The 27,156-nt window shown below is 42.9% G+C and overlaps 1 protein-coding gene across 2 annotated transcripts in view; it reads left to right on the top strand.

The window, feature by feature from the left end:
- The first annotated feature begins 2,764 nt into the window (after window positions 1-2,764).
- BAIAP2L1 (BAR/IMD domain containing adaptor protein 2 like 1) overlaps window positions 2,765-27,156 on the top strand; it is an 83,583-nt gene continuing 59,191 nt past the window's right edge. For both annotated transcript variants that reach the window (XM_049904404.1, XM_049904405.1), the window contains exon 1: window positions 2,765-3,048. In XM_049904404.1, the coding sequence (XP_049760361.1) occupies window positions 2,998-3,048 (51 nt within the window). In that variant the 5' untranslated portion in view covers window positions 2,765-2,997. The remainder of the gene's footprint in view (window positions 3,049-27,156) is intronic.

Genomic DNA, 27,156 nt, shown 5'->3' with positions numbered 1-27,156 from the left:
GTTGTTCATATAGGCAATTAGCCACACATTCCATTTCCTCCTATTCCTGACTCTCCTTCCTCTGTTCTTCCCAGGTGAGTAGAGACCAACTGTTGTGCCTTCGCTGACTGCTTGCAAGGTTTTAAGACTGCAGGCACTATGCAACAAAGTGGGAGGTAGAACAGAAGCACTAAACAACAAGATTAGGCCAATTAACAGGGATCAGACTGCCCTACTCTTAATGTGGGTAGACCAAGAACTGACCATTCTCAAAGACTGCTAAAGGAGCAGGATAGTCAGAACCTGGAAATTATTTTGGAGAAGGAAAGTTGAATATGACTGGATGTTTGCCTGGAGATTTGCATACAATTAGGAACTTGGTCCTTCTATCAAATTGCAACCTTGGCAATCAAATGGGACCATCTGAGATACTTGCTGGGTTTAGGGTGGTTTCTTAATCCCTGTCATTGCTGGCTCTGAACCACACTTCTGGGCTGTAGGGTGTGAAAGGTTAAGCCTCTTCTCTCTTTCCAACTCCTCAGTTGGCTGCCTTTCAGCAGATGGTGAAATGACCCCATTTATCACAAGGCACAAAGGGAAGTTCTAAGACGAAGGATGATCTGTAATGTTAAGGCGGTGATTTTCAAGTTTAAATTTTCAGTTATAAGGTTGCAAGTTCCACTCACGTATGTCAAATGAAACCCACTTGGCAAATCTCGTGTGCCAAATGTTGGAAACCTTTAAGGAAGGAGGCAGCTGCTTCCACTGCCTGAAACCTAGGTGTCTTAGTTATCTAGTGCTGCTATAATAGAAATACCACAAATGGATGGCTTTAACAAAGAAATTTATTCTCTCACGCTCTAATGGGTTACAAGTCCAAATTCAGGGTGTCAGCTCCAGGGGAAGGCTTTCTCTCTATCAGCTCTGAAGGAAGATTCCTTGTTATTAATCTTCCCCTGGTCAAGGGGCTTCTCAGGCACAGGGACCCCAGGTCCAAAGCACGCACTCTGCTCCCAGTGCTGCTTTCTTGGTGGTAGGAGGTCCCCAACCCTCTGCTTGCTTCCCTGTCCTTTTATCTTTTGAGAGAGAGAAGGTTGTGCAGGCCACATCCCAGGGAAACTCCCTTTACATTGGATCAGGGAGGTGACCTGAGTAAGGGTGGTGTTACAATCCCACCCTAATCCTCTTAACATAAAATTACAATCACAAAATGGAGGACAATCACACAATACTGGGAATCATGGCCTAACCAAGTTGATACACACATAATTCAATCTATGACACTAGGGCTGACATGTTATTTCCCCCCAACATCCAAGAATACTTTTAGTTTCCAAGTGTGGTATGTTTTGTAGCTTGAAAAACCTGGTAAGATTGCATCAGAGTCCAAGTTGTGTTTCTTGTGCTCTTGGTGTTCCCATCTGCACCACGCAGTCCTTTCTTTGTGTACATTTCCCAGTGGACTTTAGCACAGGAGCAGCTTAGAAGCCTTATATCCTAAAGGCCCATAAAAGATCTAGTCGCCCCAGATAACAGTTCTTAAAAATCAGATTAAGACCACCTACCTTGGTTTGAATAAAGTCTCAGGTGGCTAAACAGTGGTTCCCACTGGGAGAAGGCTGTTCTGGAGTCCTAGGGTCTGGTCACCCCAGCCCTAGGTGTATACTCTGGGAGAGAACCAGAGAGGACAAGGGCCTTACCCGGGGCCAGGTTGAGATAGAACAGAAACTAGACTGTCTGTGAGTGATGGAAGTCAGAACTATCTCCACTACACCTCAGTGCAGCGTGGTTTTACAAATCCTGTAATACCTTTGTGAATAGCATGGTTGTATGGCATTGGGTTAAAGGCAGGTCTTAAAGCAAACTTGAAAAATACACTGCCATTTCTGTAACCAGGCCTTGGCATTTATTAATTTTTTGATATATCAGAAGATTCCAAAACTTCAAAGGGCAGCCCCCTTTCCTTTCCCCACCTCTGAGGGTCCATGCTTTGGGGCCTGTAATAGCGATGGATGGGGAGGTGTCAAACAGGGATGTCAAATAGAGGAGCTGGGGTCGTGGGCCCTCTTCCTTAAGTCCCCAAAAGGGCAGGGCTGAGCAAAAGCGCCCGCGGAGGGAATGGGTCTTGGGGACTCCGGGCCAGCACCATTAGGGACACGAGAAGGCTCTAGGACTACAGAGGCCTAACCACCCTCGGTCGGTGCCCTGCCCAGGTAGGTCAGCATCCCCAGCTAAAGACGCCTCCGGTGTCTTGTCCCGGCATCGCAGGGAACTAGGGGTGGGCCGCAAGTGGGCGGAACGAGGGCAACCCGTGGCCTCCGGGCCCGCCTCAGGTGGGGCCCCCCGCCTACCTGGCCCGGCCCTCCTCTGCTCCGCCCATCTCGGCTGAGCAGCCCCGCCCACCCTGTCGCCCTCCCCGTGGCCTCGCCTCCCGCCTCAGATGCAGCCGCCCCGCTCACCCGACCGGCCCCACCTACTCCAGCCCGTACCTCCTCCTCCTGCCCATCCGAGGGGCTTTGCCAGGTCTCCGCCGCGGCCCCCTGCCCGCCTCAGGTGCTGGTCTTCCCCCACCCGCCCGCCCACGTCCGCTGTCGCCCCGCCCACCCGGCCGGAGGCCCCGCCCCCACCGACCGACGGCCCCCACCCCGACCAGCGGCCCCGCCCCCGCCCCCGCCAGCGGCCCCGCCCACCCCGGCCATTGGCCCGCGCCCCCCACCGGCCAGCGGCCCCGCCCACCCCGGCCCGCCCCCGCCCCGCCCGCTCAGGTGGGGCCGCCCGGCCGCCCGGCGCTTCAGCGCCTTCTCCTCAGTTCTCCGCGGGCGGCGGCGGCGGCGCAGCAAGTTTCAGTGTTTAGGCGGCGGCTGCGGCGGCGCGCGCGGGCACTCTGCGGCCGACTGTGCGGCGGCACCGACCCCCGAGGGCCTCTCAGCCGCGCCCCGGCGCTCCGGCCGCCAGGAGTCGGGCGGCCACGAGGCTCCGCCGCGTCGTCCCGCGCTCGCCGGCCCGGCGGCTGCAGCCATGTCGCGGGGGCCGGAGGAGGTGAGCCGGCTCACCGAGAGCACCTACCGGGTAAGCGGGGCCCGGGGCGCCGGGGGCGGGGTCCGGGGAGGCCCCGGGGCTGCGGGGTTCGGGGTTCGGGACCTGGGGCAGGGAGGCCCCGCCGGCGACTGGCGCTCCGGCCGTGGAAGGTCGCGACGTTTCACCTTCGGGGACAGGAGGGGACTTTACGCGGCCACGCCTCGCCTCCCCCGCGCCTCACTCCTGGCGCCGCCCTCCGAGCCCCGCGTTTCCCACCCAGTGGTGTTGGGGTCGATCCCGGGCACCCCCTCCTCCGACTTCATGGGGTCCGGGGCTGCCGGGCTCCAGCTCTCGGAGGCCAGAAATGCGGCTCGAGTTTCTCGGGATAAACTAACGCGCCCAGGAACGCAGGGCAGAGACTCCCAGGTATTTAGGAACGCCAGGTGAGCCGTGCTCCTCGAGCCTCCACGAAGGCGTCCTGGGCGCTGGGGTTTTTCTCGGGTGGGGACGAGTCGGTGCAGCGAGGTTGGAAGCTCCTGCCCTTGGAGCCGTTTTCTCAGCGGTGCTGAGGTGAGCTTGGCTTTTACACATCGATTATTTTGTAAACTTGTTCGAAGTTGTTCATAAAATTGACCCAACCTTAAGGAATGCGTGGATGGTCAGTCTCGGAAGTTGTATTTATTATAAGAAGATTTTTCCAGAAACAGACGTGAATTTAGGATTAGTGGCTAGTTTACTAAGTTTAAGTACTTATAAATGAATTCCAGTTGAAATAAGATATGTGTTTAATCATCTGCTATTAATAGGATGCAAAGCAACTGTTGTTTTAATTCATCTCAGGCTCATTGAACCCCTGAGACTTGAAAGTTCTCTAAATTCATTTGTAGCCGTTTTTAAGGCCCCGGGTTTGGTCATTTTGATAGTTTTTTGTTTCTAACCCTAAATTTTAATTTCTGGGTTTGCAAGGTCTGAGTAAGTTCCTGAAATCAGAGGAGTTTATTGACTTTTGTCGGATAAGAATTTATTTAAAAAAAAAAAAAGATGGAAATATTTTCATAGTTTATCCTTTCAAGTCCAAAAGATTATTGATTCCCTTCATCTGAGTACACAAAGTGGTTGCTGTAGCGTGATTAACACTATATTGGTAGGTAGGGTAAAAAAACCAGCGAAATAGTTGACACGGTATTTTGGGGCTAAGCAACAGTGACCAAAAACTGTTCCTTATCCATGTTTTCCATAATAGAGGACAATTTTTTGAGATTTGAGAAACCGTACAGTCTTACATTTATATTGAGATGGTTAATGTGTAAATGATTCTGAAGATGGTGGGGCAGAAGGCGCGGGGTGCTGACAGAGTGTGTAAATAAAACATTTCTACTCTTAGACTTGGGAGCAGTGGCTATCTAATGAATGTCAGTTAAGATAAACTATGTAATTGGGAAATATGGAGCATTGCGGATTAGAGGCGGAGTCTAAGTATCAGCTGGGGTACAAAAACTCATGAACACAGAAGTTCCTTTCCCTCTGCCTCCAAGAATATAAACCAAAACAAACCAAGCCGGTTGCTGTTGAGTCGATTCCGACTCATCGTGACCCTATAGGACAGGGTAGAACTGCCCTGTAGGGTTTCCTAGTCTGTAATCCCCAGATCTTTTCTTGCACAGAGCAGCTGGTAGGTTCACACCACTAGTCTTTCTCTTAGCAGCTGATCACTTAACCACTGCACCACCAAGTCTCCTTTCCAAGAATATAGGTGTATGTATCTTTTCAGCCTTAGATGAAGTATCACATTGAGACAATTAGATGTTCAGGAGTAAACTGTTTGCTCGTTCTGCTACTACTTCCTGACTTATTTTTAGTCATGACTCGATGGAGGGGCTGCCCTCCAGTGAATTAGTGTCACAGGTGCCAACCACTTTGGCATGTCACCCCAAAGAACAATTAAGTGTTCGTGCAGAACCTATACATAGACTAAGAGGTGGTCATTTGAACAGAACAAGGAGGAACACTACGTGGTTTAAAATCAGGAAAGGTATGTGTCAGGGTTGTATCTTTTCACCATATCTATTCAGTCAGTGAGGAAATGGTGAGTAAAGCCCATCACTTGGTTTTAATCAACAATTAGTGAGCTTTTGGTATGTTTCAAGACACCTGGGAAGCAATAAGGTTTTGGTCTCCAACCTTTGGTGATTATAACCTTTCAAAAAATGAAAATGACTTATAGATACATATAACCCAAATGATAAAAGCCACAATTTTTTAATTCTGCTCCATTCTTTGGGTAATGTTAAGCACCTGGTGATGCAGTGGTAAAGAGCTAGGCTGCTAACCAAAAGGTCAGCCACTTCTTGGAAACCCCGCGGGGCAGTTCTTCTCTGTCCTATAGGGTTGCTGTGAGTCGGAATGGACTCGCTGGCAACGGGTTTGGTTTGTTTTTTTATTCAATCTGTATGCTGAATAAATAATGGGACGCTGGACTATATGAAGAAGAATGAGGCATCAGGATTGAAAGAAGACTCATTAACAACCTGTGATATGCAGATGACACAACCTTGCTTGCCGCAGTTGAAGAGGACTTAAAGAACTTGCTGATGAAGATCCAAGGCTACAGCCTTCGCTATGGATTACACCTCAACATAAAGAAAACAAAAATCCGTACAGTTGGACCAGTAAGCAACATCACGGTAAATGGAGAAAATATTGAAGCTGTCAGAAGGATTTCATTTTGCTTGGATCCACAATCAATGCCCATGAAAGCAGCAGTCACGAAATCAAACGACATATTGCACTGGGCAAATTTGTTGCAAAAGACCTCTTTAAAGTGTTGAAAAGCAAAGGAGTCACTCTGAGGACTAAGATGCACCTGACCCAAGCCATGATATTTTCAGTCACTTCATCTGCATGCGAAAGCTGTACAATGAATAAGGAAGACTGAAGAGGAATTGATACCTTTGAATTATGCTGTTGATGAAGAATATTGAATGGACTGCCAGAAGAATGAACAAGTCTGTCTTGGAAGATAAATAGCCAGAATGCTCCTTGGAAGCAAGGTGGGGAGTCTTTGTCTCATGTACTTTGGACGTGTTATCAGGAGGGACCAGTCCCTGGAGAAGACATCATGCTTAGTAAAATAGAAGGTCGGCAAAAAAGAGATGGATCGACTACAGTGGCTGCAACAATGGGCTCAAACATAGCAATTATTTTGAGAATGGCACAGGACAGGGCAGTGTTTTGTTCTGTTGTACATAAGGTTGCTATGTCAGAACTGACTCGATGCTTAACATTACCCGAAGAACTGGAGCAGGAGTAAAAAATTGTGGCTTTTCATCATTCGGGTTGTATGTATTTACAAGTCATTTTCATTTTTTGAAAGGTTATAATCACCAAAGGTCAGAGACCAGAGCCTTATGCTTCCCAGGTGTCTTGAAACGTACCAAAAGCTCGCTAATTGTTGATTAAAATCAATTGATTGGCTTTAATCACCATTTCCTCATTATTGTTTTGGAAACACATTTTTGGTGTTGGGGTGATGGATCAGAATTTACAGTGCCAGATAGGTTTATGTCATCTGTAAAATGAAGCCCGCTAGGTCATGCTTTGGCTGTGATGGGAATTCACAATGAGGTTTTACATTCACACCTCTGATTGGAAGGCTGAAATCCTTTCACCACCTCCTCATTCCCTTCTCCCACCTCTTCACTGCCCCTCCCCACAACAGTCAAAAGCCGGACATAATTTAAGCTTAATATGGCAAAAATCTACTGGCAGTGTTGATGAATCCAGTTCTTTTAAAAAGAGATTTTCTTTGTTACCTAACAATCTACAATGTTTTACTAATAGAAACACAACCTAACCAGTTGCATTTACAAAAGACACCTGTGCATAAGATTTTATGTCATGCTAGTATGGGTTTTATATATATATATATATATTTTTTTTTTTGATACATTCAGTCCCCGGGTTATGGATGCTTGAGTTATGGACAACTCATACTTAAGAATGGACTGCCATAAAGCCTATTATATTAAAAATTTGAGTTAAATACAATAACACAGTAATAACCAATGCACATGCTACTTTGTGACACTCATGAAAACATTGCATGGTGTGCTTTGGAAGTGTTTTAAGTATTTGGTTTTATGTGCATGCCCTGTTGCCGTCGAGTCGATTGCAACTCGTAGCAGCCCTATCGGACAGAGTAGAGCTGCCCCATAGGTTTTCCAAGGAGCGGCTGGTGGATTGGAACTGCTGACCTTTGGTTAGCAGCCGAGCTCTTAACCACTGCACCACCAGGGGTCCTTTATATGCATAGAAAGATAAAGTGTATACTATATACTGAGACATTCGAGACTAAATAATAGCCATACATACCTCTTGCAACTTACCTATAAATTCGACTTAAAGGCACTTAGGAAATGATCTTGTTCAAAACGTGAGGCCTGCCTGTACCCAAATATCTTCAATTTTGACATAAAGGAATAAATTCTTTAGAGAAATGGGGTGGGGGAAAGTGGGGGTTTATAGAGTAGTGTGATCATCTGTATGCAGCATCAAATATCCTTAAATACATGTTTACACATTTACTGAGTTTTCGAAAATATGTACTTAGACAAATGATTACTGGAGATCCATGCTAACTTCCAGGAGGATTTGTGTTTTACTACTTCGCAAACAAATGGCGTAATAATAAGCCCCAAACTGTCAAGTAACGTTACTGTTGCTAATTAGAGCTCAGCCAGAGACCTTTCCCTCTCCCCACACTTTAGTCCACAGTGTGCCCATAATTTGCCCTCAAAAGCTTGCTTGTGATTTTGCATGGTTTTCTGATGAGTACATGCTTTCGTGGTACTGGGAAGAAATAAAAGTTCAAAAAACCTTTAATTAAGAGTAGCCACAACCTTCCTGGAAGTTAGAACTGTTGAACTGTTGAAGTCTTAGAAAGTTGAGGAGGGAAGGGCAGGGCACCATCCAGGGGTATCTTCCTGCGTTAATCTTGTTAAGGCAGCAACAAGGTAGAAAATGACACTTAAAAGGGAGAAGGGAAAGGTGCTTGAGCTTCTCCCCGCCCCCTGCCCCGGCCTCCGTAGCACTTTGGACCTTCTAGTAGACTATATAGTGCGTTTATTATATTTCTTTCTCTTCCCACACCAGCTAAAATGTGAGCCCCACGAGGGCAAGGAGCTACTGGCATGTAGTAGGTGAGCTTATTTGTTGAATGAATGAACATTTACTAAGCACTGTCTTGTGCCAAAGGAGCCCTGGTGACGCAGTGGTTAAGCACGTAGCTGCTGCTAAACGAAAGTTTGGCAGTTTGAACCCACCAGCCACTCCTGGGGAGAAAGATGTGGCAGTCTGCTTCCATAGAGGCCACTATGAGTTGGCAGTGGGTTTTGGGTAATTTTTACAGAAGCAGACTGCCTCATCTTTCTCCCAAGAAGCCACTGGTGGTTTTGAACCATCGACCTTTCGGTTAGCAGTTGAGCACTTTAACCACTGAGCCACCAGGCTTCCTTTCTGTAAAGATTACAGCCTTGGAAACCCTATGTGGTAGTTCTGCTCTGATCTGTAGGGTCGCTATGAGTCAGAATCGACTCGATGCCACTGGGGTTTAGTTTTTGATGTGCCAGGGCCCCCCCTCCCGCCCTAGACAATCCACATAGAGCGTTTCATTCTAAGTGTACATCAGCCCTGTGAGTTGGATATGGATTTTGCTTATTTGATTCTCATTTTTACATGGAGAAACTGAGGCCCGAAGACTGTTGAGTCATCAGCACCCACATACCACCTGCCACTCTCTCCATTTTGTGCAGTAATTTAGTTTCTAGTGGCCAACAAATGCCCAAACCAGATGCATTTTCATAATTCGGTGATCTAAGATGGTACCAAAATATTCTGTCACCTTCATGGTGCTGATTCATCGTCCTTGGCTTTTTTTTTTTTTTTTAATTTCATGTACTTTTTATTGTGGAGAAAATAGGACAGAACATATGCCAGCTCAGCAGTTTCTACATGTATCATTCCGTGACGTTGATTACATTCTTCAAGTTGTGCAATCATTCTCACTATCGTTTTTCAGCTCATTCTACCCATTGGTATGCTCGGAAAATGAGGTTAGTTGTCTTACTGAGTAAAGCAAACAACCTAGGCTCGTGTGCAAGGTTTTATTCGTTTGTATTAATGGTTTTCTATTTTCTCGGACTTGGGTTTAACTGGGGTGCGTAAGCTAGAGCCCCTGCCTAATTTGTTTCCACTGTGGACTGCAAGGTACAGGTTTAGTTTTTGCAGCATAAACTGCCTTTGTAAAAACCCCCTATTAGGTATATTTCTTGCTCTAGGTGTATACACTGTTTGATATCTTAATCTTTCCCCATAACACAGCTTTCTTCAGGTATGCCGAAGATAAAATGGGATTTACAAAAGCCCAGACAACCTGCTCTTAGCTCCATGATGACTAAAAACGGGGACAGTGAGAGGCAGGTGCCAGGTAGTGGCCAAAAGGTTGCCAGGTATCGGATACTAAACTAAAACAGCCCAGTATTTTAGCTTCTTGTCTAGTAAAATGAAAATACAAAACCAAACAACAGATGTCTTTTTCTGTCTGAAATATTTTTTCTTGGTTGGAAAGAGGTTGGAGAACTGTAACATTGCTATGCAGACAAAGCAGCCTCCTTTATCACGAAGCCTGGGAAACTGGGACCACTTGGATAGACGACACCATTCACAAGTTTCAGGTCGCTTTTGAGTTTACATTCATGACCTTATTTCCACATGGGGCACTAATTCTGGCGGGCACAGAATGCATTTCTCATGTAATGAGCCAGTGTAGCCCTTCCAGGGAAACTGAGTGTGCATAGAATTGCAACAAATCAGATTTGTGTTTTCCTCAACATTTCTTTAGGAATTTATTCCACATTTAAAAACTCACAGTTATAAAAGCCGCATAGCCTTGACATGAGTATAAGTTATCTGTCGAAACATGCAAATATATTTTTCTTCCATGTATTTTTAAAACTTTTTCTTGGACTGCAGAATACATATAGAAAAGTATAACAGTTTACTAAATTGTTACAAACCAAACACATCTGTGTAACCAGCGCCCAAATCAAGAAACAGGCCATGACAGTGCACCTGAAGCCAGTGCACCTGAAGCCCCTCTGCTGCCTCCCTCCGCTTATTACACCCCCTCAAGGGTGACCACTCTCTGAACTTCCAACAGCGTCCATTAGTTTCACCTGTTTTGTGCTGTACGTACTTGGAATCTGGACAGTAAGCGCTCCTGGGAGTCTGCCGTATTTCTCCCAACGCCTTTGTTAGATCCGTCCATGTCGTGGGAGTGATTACAGCTAGCTTGATCTCACTGCTGTACAGTAGTCCATAGTGTGAATGTATTGCAGTTTTATCTGTCCTTTCGATGGGCGTTTGGATTGCTCGCAGACTACTCCAGGATGTTATGAACAGTGCCACGGTGAACATTCTAGTACGTGTCTGGTGGCCCAAACCCTCGTTTCTTTTGGGCGAGTACATAGGAGTGGATTTGCTGGGTTTTAAGTGTTGCAGGGTTTAGCTTTAGTGGAAACTGGCAGGCGGTTTTCCAAAGTCATCGTGCCTATTTAAATTCCCACCACTAGTGTATGAGAGTTCCAGTTCTGTATCCTCACCAACACTTGATATTTTCCATCCTTTTCACTTTACTCATCCTGGTGCGTGTGTGCAACTAAAAATTTTAAATTTAAAAACAAAGCAAAAGAAGCAAACCTGTTTACCCCAGGCCTGCTGGTGACGGTTTGCAGTGCGGACATCTGCATCCTCAGCAGGAGCCCTGCCTGATACCTCTCTGGATCTCCATAACCCATTGCTATTGAGCTGATTCCGACTCATAGTGACCCTATAGGACAGGGTAGAACTGCCCTGTAGAGTTTCCAAGGAGCACCTGGTAGATTCAAACTGCCAGCCTTTTGGTTAGCAGCCATAGCCCCTACCACTGCGCCACCAGGGTTTCCTAAATCTCCCTACCAAAAAAACCAAACCCGTCGCTGTTGAGTTGATTCCAACTCACAGCAATCCTATAGGACAGAGTAGAACTGCCCCATAGAGTTTCCAAGGAGCATTTGGTGGGTATGAACTGCCTACCTTTTGGTTAGCAGTTGTAGCTTTTAACCACTACACCACCAGGGGTTTAAGTACGGGGCGGGGGAGTGGGTACTTAATGTCAGAAGCCCGACTAGGACTAGGGAACATGGGGTTGAGAGCTGTCATGCAGTTGGGGTATTCACTAAAGTAAAACATGAACTTAAGTTTATTAAACTCAAAAGCTGTCATAGCCAGACACACCAAAAGATTTTGTGTGTAAGGGATGTTGGTGGCCCTATTTAAAGAAACTGGGGTAGGATTTGGGTTGGTTGAATTTTCTTGTTAGTTGAGTATTCATGAGCGTACCCTCCCTTTCTTTTTTATGTGACTTTTCTTAGAAAATCTACCCACTTTACTGTTACAGACATATTAGACTAGTTTTTAAAAAGAATTTCAGTGAGTTAACAGTTTAATCAAGAGTTTTTAAGAATTTAGCATCTTCTAAAGGAAATGTTACTTTTAATTTGGGTCTTTTCCCCAGTTAGATTGTGAGCACTTGAGAACAAGTTCCCAAAATGATACTTCTCAGCATCTTCCACAACTGTTTATATTTTATTTATTTGTGTGTCTTTTGGTTTTAACTCAGAGGTTTTTTTAAACTGCACTTTTTTCTCTGATAACCAGAAAGTTTTCTGTGAAAAATTACACTGAAAATAAGTTACCCAGAATCTCAGAACTCAGAGAGAACACTGTTAACTCTTAGCATCTCTCTTCCAAGTGGTTTTTTTCAGTACGTCCTTCCATGTCAGTCAGTATTCTGTGCCGCCTCATTCAATGACTCCACAGAACTTTGTTCTTTATCATCTTTTATTGATCCAGTCTCCTCTTGTTGGGTATTAAGATCGCTGCCAGGGTTTTGCTATTAAAGTTCTGCAGTCGATGGACATCACTGCAGATATGCCTTTGCACTCATCCCTGGTATTTTCCTTCAGCTAAATTCCCTGAAGGGGACTGGGAATCAAAGGCTAGGCACATTTTAAAGCACATTTCCTACACATTGCAAAATGTCTTCTAGACAACAAATACCGAGTTATGCTTTACATTGTGAGAGTGTGCCTTTCCTCAAGCCCAGCCAAGGAAGTAGATTTTTTAAAACTACTTCCTTTTTTATAACACAAAGGGTTTTTTTTTCTTTCCAACAGTAGTAAAGCTTATACACCTATAACATATAGGTACAGTCCGTGGACTTTGTACTTGTGGGGAATAGAGAGTAATTACAGCTCTGTGACCCCTCCAGCCTGCATACTTTAGTTCCTCTTCCTCTCAGCCTAGATTTTAATACTTCTTTGTATGTTTTCCTGGCCTTGAGTCTGTCTTTTTGTTTTATCATTATTTTGTTGACTCTGTCCTGGTTGTAACAACTGCCTCATATCTTTGTGGACAAAGGTGAGGCATGTGTAAATGAGATTAAAACGTTGCTGGTTTCTCTCTCTTTCAAAAATAAATGAAAAATATTACCAGAGTGCTTTCCCAGTCCAGGGAGCAAAAAGGACAAGCAGGGCTCAGAGATCTAATTGACGGCTTGGAGCCTCATGGTGCCCTTGTGTCTTAGAACAGCAGGTGAGTGAGGATGCCCTCAGGTTTATTGCTTAAATTGTTTTTGTTTACATGCTACTTTGGGGGTTAACAAGTCCCTAAACAATAGCAGTTCCTTCGCTAGAAATATCAGAATAACAGTGGTTAACCTTGGGGGAGGTTTCTCACTTTTACGCTACCTTTTGGAGTGTTTACTTTTTTAATATATACATGAATGGATTACTTCTTATACTATTTTAAATAAGCAGAAACTGGTGTATATATTCAGTTTCAACAGGTGAAATATTTTTAAAATTAAGCAAAAATTTGCCTTTTTCTCCCTCTGTTTTGCAAATTAATCTCTTGTAAGATAAACCAAATTTAAAATCTTGAAGCTTTTCTCACAATTTTTACACACAGGAGTATTTTTTAACATTTACTAACCAGAAACTACAAAATTTTTCAACAAAATTGAAAATACCCAAATTACAATGCTTCTAGCTATCTTTTAGAAGTCTTATTCCTGATGTTGCAAGCAGCCAGTCCCTTTCAAGGTGCAGCAGCTATATACATCCAAGGTAAAGAGAAAGTACAAATGCGGTAATAGCAACCTGTCACAGGTACGTAGGAGAAGGAGAGTCAGGAATAGAAGGAGGAAATGGTACACATGGCTAATTGCCTCCATGAATAACTACCACCTTTGCCAGGAGACAGGAAGAACTGAATGGTGCCTGACTACCATTACTAAATGTTTTGATAAAGATTCCATAGAAGTATCCTGATCAAAAGGGAGAAAGTAGAACAGAATTTCAAATTCTCATGGACTCTGAACTTTCTGGAGCCATGAAAGTTGGATGAACCCCTGAAACTATTGCCCTGAGATGATCTTTAAACTTTAAACCAAAAGTATACCCCTGAATTCTTCTTTAAACCAAACGAGAGTTTATCTTAACTAGTAAAGAATGTCTGCCTTGAGCATTGTGCTCTTTGAAAGAACTATCTGTGGGATGGAACTGACAACAGCAACTTGAAAGAGAAGCTAGGAAGCTTAAGGGGCAGTGAGTTTCTGTTAATAGGAGAGGAACAATTCGGAAAAGGAGGGTGAGAATGGTTGCAGAACTAGGAGAATGTAATCAGTGTCGCTGACCTGTACATGTAGAAGTTAGGGAATTGGTGTGTGTTCTGCTGTATGTATTTTCAACAACAACAAAAATAATTTTTTTAAAAAAGTAAGTAGGGAATAAAGTTCAGATGATAGAACCCATGGCTCAGAATAAACATGCAGAAGATAGGGAGCGAAGGTCAGAACAGGCCTGGGGGTGACAGATCTGACTATTGGCTACCTTAAGTGCTTCTCCCCATCTTCATGGCAGAGAGCCCTGTGCTGTTGGCACTGGGAGGAGGGAAGCCCCTGCCTGTGGTTAGAGGTTAAGGTACAAAAGTCTGAAGAGGAGAGGAATACAGTACAGGAAATGACCCTGGTCACCTTCATATGCCTGTCAGACACAGAGGCCTGTTAACAGACCAAGCCAAAATGATGAGTCTGAAGTATGTAACAAAAGTGATCTGACAAGTGACAACAGAAAACCAGGAGGAAAATCTCAGGGATTACTCTTTACTTCAGTACTGCAGTTCTAATGCAAAACAGAATGACGTGTCCTGCCAGGTCTGGTGGAGGGAAGTTCAATAGGGTTATGCCAGACACTGTCAGAAGAGTGGCATATGAAAAGAACTATTGAACAAAAAAAGAATGTCATTTGCTATATGAAATCACTGTACTTTGATCTTGTAAAGTGCCTGTTACGTGTTACATACTTTAGGGCTTTTGAAACAAATGGGGCCCGGTGCCTGACACGTTCTTTCCAGTAAATTCGTTGCCTTTTTATTCCACGACATACCTTTTTTTCTAAAATTTTTATTGTGCTTTAAGTGAAAGTTTACAAATCAAGTCAGTCTTTCATATAAAAATTTATATACACCTTGCTATATACTCCTAGTTGCACTCCCCCTAATGAGACAGCGCACTCCTTCTCTCCACCCTCTATTTTGGTGCCCATTCAGCCAGCTTCTGACCCTTCTAACCTCCCCTCCAGACAGGAGCTGCCCACATAGACCCATGTGTCCATGACATACCTTTTAAAAACAGTAAGTAGACAGGCAAAAACACTTATCCAAATGGCCTAGTGCTCTCTGTGGTCTTAAAAGTGTAGATGTTATACATGGTGACAGCTGTTTAAAACCCAATAACTAACTAATTGCTGTTTCCTTATTGTGGGCTATTTATCTGTGATAGTTATATATTTCTAAGTGACATTCAAGTAATACTAAAGATGTTTGCATTTCTTCTTTTCAACTGGTCAACCTGGATTGCCTCTGTATTTTTTCATACCTGTCTCCTGATTAGATGGTACATTTTCAAGGGCTGGAACCCTTTTCTTGTTCGCCTTTATGTTCCTGAGTCCAGCAGGGCCTGCCTCAGTGTAGATATGTAACAAAGCTCGAACAAATGTATAGTTTTTTGTGTTGTTTCAAAGGCCCAGAGGTAAAAAACACTTTACAGAGTTAGTGGAGTGAAACATACGTGCACATATCATCTAGGACTTGCCTTGATTTGTCTCTCAAGACATCTCTCTCTGTCTCTATCATACACACACACACACCCTAGAGGAAAATACTAGAAAGGAGGTACATTTTCAGATTCAGATGAAGTGTTATTTTTTGTTTCCTCTGAAGTCACGTTTTCTAGGAGTTGTCCTGGTGTCATAGCTTAAATTGAAAGGATTGTTTTCCCACCCTTTCAAATACCAACATGTACCTATACCAACCAAGCAAAACTGGATACTGATATTTTTATCACAGTTGGAGTTTCATGAAGTGATTTTACTTCAACCATAGGTACTCATCCCATTGTTGAAGTCCAAGAGTTCCTAGAGGCGGGGTCCCAAAATCCCCTGCCTGGCTGAGGCCAGTGTGGGCCAGACACTGTTAGAATATCTGATCCCTTGCTAATTGCCAAGGCTCGTGAAGCCTGCACGCAGCGCCTGAAAGCTTTCTTGGCGCTGCCACACAGCTATACCACCTTCTGCACCTTGAACCCAGTGTAATTGGCTACGCTTGAACTAAAGGCAAAGTGGTTTCAAATGATTCTACCCTTAGACAAATGTAAAACTTTTATCTGGTATTGAAAATACCATGAAATTTTCCAGTTTCAAACTGGGTTCAAACTGGTTTTTTTTCCTCCATTTTAGTTACTTTATCAGCTGATCATTAACTCAGATTGCCAGTGAAGGGACATGGTTTTCCCTCCACAGTTTTATTTTTAATAACAATTGAAAAACTGTGTTCTTCTACCAGCTTACTGGGTGGGGTCGCACTGGGAATTAATTTTCCAGAAAGGCCTGAGCAGCTGTAGGACACATGTCTCATTCTCCCACCAGTGTGCTGGGCCTTTTGGTCCTGCTTAATTGTGCTTTAGCTTCAGAGCAATTCTTGCTGCCTAAATGCCTACAGGAGAGGGAAAGTGGAGTTGGTCACAGAAGTGTGATTGCACCTCGTGATGCATCTTAAGAGCTGTCAGGACATTTTTCTGGAGGGTCACACTGGTTCTGATTGCTTGTTAGTTCTTAGGGAGCTCAGGATCTGGTAAATGCTCCCAGGATTGTCAGAATGTCCTTCTGCAAGAGGCTCAGGCCAAGAAGACAATGACTGCCACAGCGGCTTCCTGCAGTCAGGTGACATTGTAGGGATGGAGCCATGTCAATCTGCAGGCCTTGTGGCTTCATTTCCAGTATGACCTTTGCACCTTCAAGGACCACTTTTGCAGAAATACGTCTTTATAAGCCAAAGCTTTATACAGTCTATGGATGAAGAGAAAGGAAAGATGAAGGCAAAACAGTGTTTGAGTCACAGTGAACGTTTCATGGAGAAGCTTTCTCGGTGTGCTGAAGACTTTATGAGGAGACAGCAAGAATTTTTGCCTGGAGAAACATTTGTCAAACTCCTTCCCCAGTCACAGCTGTAAAGACAGCTGCTAACCCAGCAGCACATTTGTCTCAGAATAGCTGGGTTATGTTTTTCTAATAATGGGTCAAATTGATTTTCATCTTACAAAGCGAGGTTGCTACAAACAGCTAAATGAGCGTAAAGGCTTTGCAGACCAATAGCACTCTTCTGGCAGGTTGTGGACCAGTGGTCACAAAGGACACTGGATGACCTGCACCTCAGGAAATCTGGCTCTTCTGTGGACAGGCCGGTCAGAAACAACCAAGAATGAGCAAGTGCACACAACTTTGTGGCCATTCCCTAGCACTAAAGATTAGATTCCTTTAATCTTTAGGAGCCTGGAACAGAAGAAGAGCTGAAGGTTGTTTTTCTTTCTTTTTTTTAATAGCATTATTGAGCTCTAATTTATATGCCATAAAATTTACTCATTTTAAACATACCATTAAGTGATTTTTAGTAAATTTATGGGGTTGTGCAGTGGTCACCACAATCTAATTTTATGACATTTCCATCACCCCAGGAGGATCTTTCGTGCCCGTCTGCCGTTCCTCTGCTTTTTGTTTCCATAGATTTATTGTTTCTAGAGGTTTCATATATGTAGAACCCTAACATGTGGCCTCTCGTGACTGGCTTCTTTCACTCGGCATGCTTTCAGGGCTTGTCCAAGTTGTAGCACCTGTTAGTTCTTCATTCCTTTTTATGGCTGAATAATACTCCATTGTACAGGCATACCACATTTTGTTCATCCACTCAGTTCACCAGTTGATGGGTATTTCCAACCAGGTGTTTTCTTAAAGACCACATTAATACTTAATACTTAAAAGATAATTTAAAAGACTTTTTTAGTTTTAGTAATTTAAAAGAGCCTGGAAAAACAGGGTTGGGAAGCGAAGTTCACAGGAAAGCCCTGATGTTTTGGATCTGGAAGCCTCTTATGACTGGCTAGGCAGAGGGCAGAGGCTGGTAGCTTTTGTGGGTTGGAGAAAGATTACACTTTGAGCTAATGAAGTTGCAGGTAGCGGCCCCATTAACTCACGCTCGATTTTTGTGGCTAATTGGCCCACTGGGCCATGGTGTCTGTAGTGGTGTTTCCAGGTGAGCTGGTGGAGATGAAGCCACCTTATGCAGCTGATTTGTCCATAAGCACAGATACATTTGATAAATGCACCATCTCCAAAAACTGCCGGTGTTGAGGATACTGGGGCTTAAGCCGTTCCCAGCCCTGCTCTTAGTGCTGGGGCTGCAGTGGTAAGCTAAGATCCCTGCCCTTAGTTTACATGTACTTTCTACTGGAAGACAGAAGAGTAAACAGATAATACCATGTGAGGTAGTGATAAGAACTCTGAAGGACGAGGAGCGGGGAGCAGAAGCAGCAAGGAGCAGGGCTAGAGAGAGAGAGGGAGGCTGGAGGTGCTGCCATCCATGAGAGAAGGATTGAGGAAAGCGCTCTGAAAGGGAGCTCTTGGGGCTGAGATGCAAGTAGGATGGATACTAGGAGAAGAGGGTTCAGGCAGAAGGAGAAGTGAGTACACAGGCCCTGCAGTGGGATTGGGTTCTGAGAGCAGCATGGAGGCGAGTGTGCCAGGAGCACAGTGACCTGCAGGAGACATGGCCAGGGACCAAACCCGTGTTTGCGTTGACTGCAGGAAATGTCCAGGCTTGTGGTGCTTCCTCTACCCAGTCGTTATGACAGAAATCACTGACTGATGACATTAATCTATAGATGCACATGAGAACCGAGGATAAACCATTAAGTTACAACATCCTCTTCCCCTGCTTAGACATTTTCATCATACATACATTTTTAATGCTCACAAGGGAAAAAGTATGACATTACCAAGTGCTGATGAAGATATTGTAAAAATAGTACTTTCATAAAGTAATTGTGGGAGCGTAAATTGCTGCAGCCACTTTCTCCAAAGTATTTGATATCATCTGACAAAATTGAGAAATTTATCAGGTACCCATGCCCCAGCAGTTCTATTTCTGGGTAAATTCTTATCTATATGCACGAGGAGCTGTGTATGTGGCAGTAGTGAAATTTTGTAAGCCACCTAAGTGTCCCTCAGTAGAGAAATGAGTGAATGAAATGCAGGGTATATGTAAACCCATTGCTGTCAAGTCCATTCTGATTCGTAGCGACTCTATAGGACAGAGTAGAACTGCCCCATAGGGTTTCCAAGGCTGTAATTCTTATGGGAGTAAATTGCCAGCTCTTTCTCCCAGGGAGCAACTGGTGGGCTTGAGCCACTGGCCTTTCACTTAGCAGCCTAGTGCTTAACCATTGTGCTAGCAGGGTTCCAGTATATGTGTATGATGGGTATATTGGTCAGGGCTGTACCAGAGAAAGAAAACCAGATATGTGTGTGTGTGTGTGTGTGTGTATACACACACACACATATTTCGATCAGTTGGCTTACACAGTTGTGGGAGCTGGCAAGCCTGAAATTTGTAGAGCTGGCTGACTGGGAAAAGCTGACGGTACATTCCACAAATGGAATTTCTTCTTCCTCAGGGAAACCTCAGTTTTGCTTAATCTTAAAAGCCTTTCAGCTGATTGGATAAGGCCTATCCAGATTGTCTAGGATAATCCTCTTTCCTTTAAAGTCAACTTATTTAGATGCTAAACACATCTACAGGATACCTTCACAACAATACCTAGGTTAGTATTTAATTCAACAACTGGGCACTAGAGCCCAGCCCAATGGCAAGGCTAACTAACCATCACAATGGGATACATATAGAAGTTAAATAGGAATAAACTCAATCATAATATATCAACATGGACAGGTCTTAGAAGCATAATGTTGGATAAAAAAGTAAGATGTAAGAAGGAAATGTATTCTATGATAAGGATATATTGTTAATGGCCAGAGTGAAATTATATGTCAGACACAGCTAAAAGTGTGTGCGTGTGAAAGTATAAAATAATAGGTTAGAAAGTTAACAGCTTTTCTTAATTAGGGGTTCCCTCTGATAAGAAAAAAAGGTAAAGCTTGGATGGGGGTCCTGGAGTTTCGTCTGTAGTGTTTTCATTCTTTTTGAACAATGGAAACTAATATGATGGTGTTAGCCTTTATTAAATTCTGTGTCGGGGCTATGGGTGGTTCTGGAGAGGCCTCCTTCATGTTGGGGATTAGGGGGGCTGGGGGTTCTCTTTTCTTGGTGGAGGGAAGGGAGGTCAGTAATATTTCTTGTTTGTTTGCCCAAGCAGAAAATATGTTTTTGGTCCTTAGATAATGCTGCTGCCGCTGTTAGGTGCCATGCGACCCTGCAGGACAGAGTAGAACTGGCCCATAGGGTTTGCAAGGCACAGCTGGTGAATTTGAACTGCCACCCTTTTTGTTAGCAGCGAAGCTCTGAACCTCTGTGCCACCAGGGCTATGTAGGTTAATTATATTCCTCAAAAATCAGGAGTAAGGCTATAGAAAAGCCTCTAAAAAAGAAAGTATTGTAGAGACTCCCTTAATTTCTCACACTTAAATTAGTGCTTCCCAGTCGTAAAAGCATTTCCATCTCGTTTTATTTCACAGTTCAATTCAAGGAACTTGCATTAAGCCTGAGGGGGTGAGTACAGAGGTTAGTAGGGAGACTGACTCCGAAGTCCTGCTGGACCAGGGGCCTTCGCAAGGTTTTATAGTTTAGCCTCTCAAAGCTTCAGCGTCCTCATCTGTAGAGTGGGCATAATCATAGCCACGTTTTTAAGAATCAAATGAGATAATCCATGTAAAATGCTAGGCATAGAGCCTGAAGCGAGTAACACTCCGTTAATGTTATAACGTTTGTCAGATGAAACAATGAAAAAAATGAGTAAGGTGCTCTCAACTGAATAAAGCAGATAATAACAACACCTTCAGCTTCCTTGGTGCCGCACACTTCTCTGGAGGTTTTTGTGTTCATGTTCTAGCTCTTTCATCCCGATAAGGATAGTTGTAGGTAGGGAACCTGGTATCGTTTATTTTTGTGTTATAGAGAGGAAGTGGAGGTACATGGAGACATCTTTGTAAATTGGAATGTTCAGCTATTTGTAGAGTTGGCTAATATTTTAGAGCTTTTCTCTTGCAGTAAGTCTTGATGGCTCCTAACAGCACAACACAACAATAATTACTGCAATCGATTCAGTATTCACGAAGTGTCACGTGCCGTGAAAAGCACATAATATTCTCTAAATGTTAGTTATTATCATTGAGTCCTCATACCCCTTATGAAGTGAAAATTACCGTAATTCCCGTCTTACAGAGGAGGAGACCGAGGCTCTGAGGTGGTGATGTGATTTGCCCAAGAATTCAAGGCCAAGGCTTTTTCATGCTGGGTCCTGTCACCGCCCCGCCCCCGGGCCCAGTGCCACCTCCCTACCTGGATTGCATGTTACAAATAATAAATAATACAAGTTGATACATAATGCAAGTCGATAGTTAATACCATAAATAATACAGATGGAAGGAGAGCCAAAGCCTTATTCATACGTGATTGACAGGATTTTGTGTTTATGTATTTGAATATGGATATTTCTGATCTAACTTAATACTTCAAACAAAAACATCTCAATTGTCTATTACTTGGTCCATGCTCCCTAGTCGTGACTCTTCTGACCGTCTGTTAGCCCATAAGCAGCTGTCTTTTTGCCAGATTTGCTTGCTAATACTTTCCCTAAAGGCAGGGGAGGTAACCAGGGATCCGTGATCTTAGTCTAGGAACAATAGCTCCCAGCAGCACAAGGAAGGAGGAAGCAAAACTCTACAAATAACCTCTATCTGGAAGTAGTCTTAGGTAGCCCTTGCTGCAGTTTCTTGTTACAGGAAATCAGAATACACCTTGTTTAAACATTTGTGACCTTGTTATCTTAATTTGTAAGAGATTGAATAAAATAAAACCTATAAAACTTAAAGGATACATACATTACCTGAATCAAGTTCTAAAACTCCATGTTAGAGATTCTTAAATCACTTTTAACAGCTTATTCTAATGTAAATATTACCAGCATTTTTCAACTGAGAAAAATAGAGCACTGAACTAGCAAAAAAATTTTCCCTCAGTCGTGTAGAAAATTGGAAAAGGCAGCAGAGGTTAACTCTTAGAAGTGTACAGTCCACTCGGTTTAATTGTCTGCTAGTCATGATTGTATTAACCTGTGTTTTATAGTCCATAATTGAAATCGACAATCACTTTCCAGAAATGAAAGGAAAAGTCCGAATGCTAAGGAAGTTAAAACCATCATAAGATCGTATAATCTGTTTTAAGATGAAGATCTCTACCTACAGGAAGTATTTTTGTGTTTATATATTTGAATATGGATATTTATGATCTAACTTAATACTTCAAACAAAAACATCTCAATCGTCCAATTTTCCGGGGGAGGCACATGAGATAAACAGACCAGCTATGAATCTGGTAGAAAGCGCCTGTAGGTTCCTAGTGGCCTGTTCCTTATCATTGGATTTGGAATATCAAAAAACCAAACCAAACCCACTGCCGTCGAGTCGATTCTGACTCATTGTGACCCTATAGGACAACAGAACTGCCCGATAGAGTTTCCAAGCAGCGCCTGGCGGGTTTGAACTACTGACCTCTTGGTTAGCAGCTGTAGCGCTTAACCACTACGCCACCAGGGTTTCCAAATTTGGAATAGCTAACCATTAATGTTCCAGTGTTGAGCTTTTGTGGTAGAACCGGCCCCTCTTCAGGTGAGACTCAGCATAGGTAGAACAGTAGTATTGCCAGCCTTGTAACCATAGCTACCCATATTCTTCTCTGAATAGAAGTGAAACTCATTTTGGTTAAAACTGGTTTGGCAAATCATCTTCCTTGCCAGGCCCTAACTGGTGGACTATATACTATGCCTTTGTTGCTGTTTGTAACAAAATGATACTTCTTGGCCTGTTCCACCTTTTATGATTCATTTGGTTTTTGCACTTGGTATCCTAAATCTTTTTTTTTTTAGTGCCAACCTTGTTAAAATGGATTTGTTCATCACTGCTGGTGATTCTCCCTAAATTTTAGGCTGCATTACAATCAAGTCTTCACAAACCTTGCCACAGTACTGACCTTTGACCCAGCTGCTACCATCCCAGAAATGTGGGACCCATTCAGTTTGCAGATATGTCTACTGCTACTGTAGAACTTAAAGATGTGGAATAGAAAGGCAGTGCTGCTCTTTTGTTCTTGGGTTAAAAATACATGTACTTCAGCTAAAATAACTAGATTAATGGCCAAGAGCCATTGTAGAAATGGATTTTCCACTGCTCAAAGGGGCCAGAATTTCTGGGAGGAAAATTTCTGTAGCTGAAGCTAAAGTTATAAAGGACTGAAGTACATATGTTGAACTTTCAAGCTTAAAAACTCTTGTATTGCTTTGTTTGAAGCTGAGTGTAGTCTGAAATCTTAGTTGAAATTTTTTTCCCCAGTGGAATCATTTGGATATTGATTTGTGGTTGGTGTTAACTTTGGAACTTCTCATTAATTCATTGTTCTTGGTATCTTAAGATGTAAGAGCTATACGTGGGCATTTTAAAAATGACAGAATACTACCCAACTCATTCTATGAAGCTACCATCTCCCTGATACCAAAACCAGGTAAAGACATTACAAAAAAAGAAAATTTTAGACCTATATCCCTCATGAACATTGATGTAAAAATCCTCAACAAAATTCTAGCCAATAGAATCCAACAACACATCAAAAAAATAATTCACCCTGATCAAGTGGGATTTATACCAGGTATGCAAGGCTGGTTTAATATCAGAAAGACCATTAATGTAATCCATCACATAAATAAAACAAAAGACAAAAACCACATGATCTTATCAATTGATGCAGAAAAGGTATTTGACAAAGTCCAACACCCATTTATGATAAAAACTCTTACCAAAATAGGAATTGAAGGAAAATTCCTCAACATAATAAAGGGCATCTATGCAAAGCCAACAACCAATATCACTCTAAATGGAAAGAACCTGAAAGCATTTCCCTTGAGAACGGGAACCAGACAAGGATGCCCTTTATCACCGCTCTTATTCAACATCGTGCTGGAAGTCCTAGCCAGGGCAATTAGGCTAGACAAAGAAATAAAAGGTATCCGGATTGGCAAGGAAGAAGTAAAGTTATCACTATTTGCAGGTGACATGATTATATACACAGAAAACCCTAAGGAATCCTGCAGAAAACTACTGAAACTAATAGAAGAGTTTGGCAGAGTCTCAGGTTATAAAATAAACATACAAAAATCACTTGGATTCCTCTACATCAACAAAAAGAACACCGAAGAGGAAATAACCAAATCAATACCATTCACAGTAGCCCCCAAGAAGATAAGATACTTAGGAATAAATCTTACCAAGGATGTAAAAGACCTATACAAAGAAAACTACAAAGCTCTACTACAAGAAATTCAAAAGGACATACTTAAGTGGAAAAACATACCCTGCTCATGGATAGGAAGACTTAACATAGTAAAAGTGTCTATTCTACCAAAAGCCATCTATACATTTAACGCACTTCCGATCCAAATTCCAATGTCATATTTTAAGGGTATAGAGAAACAAATCACCAATTTCATATGGAAGGGAAAGAAGCCCCGGATAAGCAAAGCATTACTGAAAAAGAAGAAGAAAGTGGGAGGCCTCACTTTACCTGACTTCAGAACCTATTATACAGCCACAGTAGTCAAAACAGCCTGGTACTGGTACAACAACAGGCACATAGACCAATGGAACAGAATTGAGAACCCAGACATAGATCCATCCACGTTACGAGCAGCTGATATTTGACAAAGGACCAGTGTCAATTAATTGGGGAAAAGACAGCCTTTTTAACAAATGGTGCTGGCATAAGTGGATATCCATTTGGAAAAAAATGAAACAGGACCCATACCTCACACCATGCACAAAAACTAACTCCAAGTGGATCAAAGACCTAAACATAAAGTCTAAAACGATAAAGATCATGGAAGAAGAAATTGGGACAACCCTAGGAGCCCTAATACAAGGTATAAACAGAATACAAAACATTACCAAAAATGATGAAGAGAAACCCGATAACTGGGAGCTCCTAAAAATCAAACACCTATGCTCATCTAAAGACTTCTCCAAAAGAGTAAAAAGACCACCTACAGACTGGGAAAGAATTTTCAGCTATGACATCTCTGACCAGCGCTTGATCTCTAAAATCTACATGATTCTGTCAAAACTCAACCACAAAAAGACAAACAACCCAATCAAGAAGTGGGCAAAGGATATGAACACACATTTCACTAAAGAAGATATTCAGGCAGCCAACAGATACATGAGAAAATGCTCTCGATCATTAGCCATTAGAGAAATGCAAATTAAAACTACGATGAGATTCCATCTCACTCCAACAAGGCTGGCATTAATCCAAAAAACAAAATAATAAATGTTGGAGAGGCTGTGGAGAGATTGGAACTCTCATACACTGCTAGTGGGAATGTAAAATGGTACAGCCACTTTGGAAATCTATCTGGCGTTATCTTAAACAGTTAGAAATAGAACTACCATACAACCCAGAAATCCCACTCCTGGGAATATACCCTAGAGATACAAGAGCCTTCATACAAACAGATATATGCACACCCATGTTTATTGCAGGTCTGTTTACAATAGCAAAAAGTTGGAAGCAACCAAGGTGTCCATCAACGGATGAATGGTTAAATAAATTGTGGTATATTCGCACAATGGAATACTACGCATCGATAAAGAACAGTGACGAATCTCTGAAACATTTCATAACATGGAGGAATCTGGAAGGCATTATGCTGAGCGAAATTAGTCAGAGGCAAAAGGACAAATATTGTATAAGACCACTATTATAAAATCTTGAGAAATAGTAAACCTGAGAAGAACACATACTTTTGTGGTTACGAGGGGGGGAGGGAGGGAGGGTGGGAGAGGGTTTTTTATTGATTAATCAGTAGATAAGAACTGCTTTAGGTGAAGGGAAAGACAACACTCAATACATGGAAGGTCAGCTCAATTGGACTGGACCAAAAGCAAAGAAGTTTCCGGGATAAAATGAATGCTTCAAAGGTCAGCGGAGCAAGCGCGGGGGTCTGGGGACCATGGTTTGAGGGGACTTCTAAGTCAATTGGCAAAATAATTCTATTATGAAATCATTCTGCATCCCACTTTGAAATGTGGCGTCTGGGGTCTTAAATGCTAACAAGCGGCCATCTAAGATGCATCAATTGGTCTCAACCCACCTGGAGCAAAGGAAAATGAAGAACACCAAGGCCACACGACAACTAAGAGCCCAAGAGACAGAAAGGGCCACATGAACCAGAGACCTACATCATCCTGAGACCAGAAGAACTAGTTGGTGCCCGGCCACAATCGATGACTGCCCTGACAGGGAGCACAGCAGAGGACCCCTGAGGGAGCAGGAGATCAGTGGGATACAGACCCCAAATTCTCATGAAAAGACCAAACTTAATGGTCTGACTGAGACTAGAGGAATCCCGGCGGCCATGCTCCCCAGACCTTCTGTTGGCCCAGGACAGGAACCATCCCCGAAGACAACTCATCAGAAATGAAAGGGACTGGTCAGTGGGAGGGAGAGAGACGCTGATGAAGAGTGAGCTAATTATATCAGGTGGACACTTGAGATTGTGTTGGCAGCTCTTGTCTGGAGGGGGGATGGGAGGGTAGAGAGAGAGGGAAGCCGGCAAAGTTGTCAAGAAAGGAGAGACTGAAAGGGCTGACTCAAGAGGGGGAGAGCAAGTGGGAGTAGGGAGTGAGATGTATGTAAACTTATATGTGACAGACTGGATTTGTAAACGTTCACTTGAAGCTTAATAAAAGTTATAAAAAAAAAATTAAATCAAGACATCAAATTATATTTTCCCCTTTATTTTGATAAGATGAACTAAAGAATAATCTTAGGAAAGACACAGATTTGAGCTTCTTTCTGTGACAGCTCGTATGCTGTAGGACAGGGTTAGCTCTGTCTCAGTTCCCTTAGCTCTTAAATAGTCTTATCATCCAAGCTCAGTCTCAGAAAAATATTATAAGAATTTTGAATAAGGTATCTTTAAAATAGTTTTATCTTTTTTAAGAAAGTAACCATTTTATAGTAAAATTATTAGATTAAAAAAATTATTGATTGCTGTAGCTATCATAGATTGTTGATGGGAATATAAAATCATAAAGCCATTCTGGAAAACAGTTTGGCAGTTTCTCGTAAAGTAAATATACACCTACCGTGTGACCCAGCAATTGCCTTCCTCGATCTTTATCTTAAAGATAGGAAGACAGGTTTACACAGAAACATGGGTTGTTCATAGCAGCTTTATTTGTAATAGCCAAAAACTGGAAATAACCGAAATATTCTTTAACAAGTAAATGGATCAACAGATGCGGTACACTCCTACATGGATTACTACTCAGCGATAAAAAGGAATAAACTGTTGATACACCCAACAGCTTGGATTGATCTCAAGGCCATTATGCTGAGTGAAAAAGCTAATCTCAAAAGGTCACACTGTGTGGTTCCATTTATATA

Source organism: Elephas maximus, chromosome 12 (genome assembly GCF_024166365.1).
Source record: "Elephas maximus indicus isolate mEleMax1 chromosome 12, mEleMax1 primary haplotype, whole genome shotgun sequence".
Classification (NCBI taxonomy): Eukaryota; Metazoa; Chordata; class Mammalia; order Proboscidea; family Elephantidae; genus Elephas; species Elephas maximus.
This window is presented reverse-complemented; position numbering and strand designations above follow the sequence as displayed.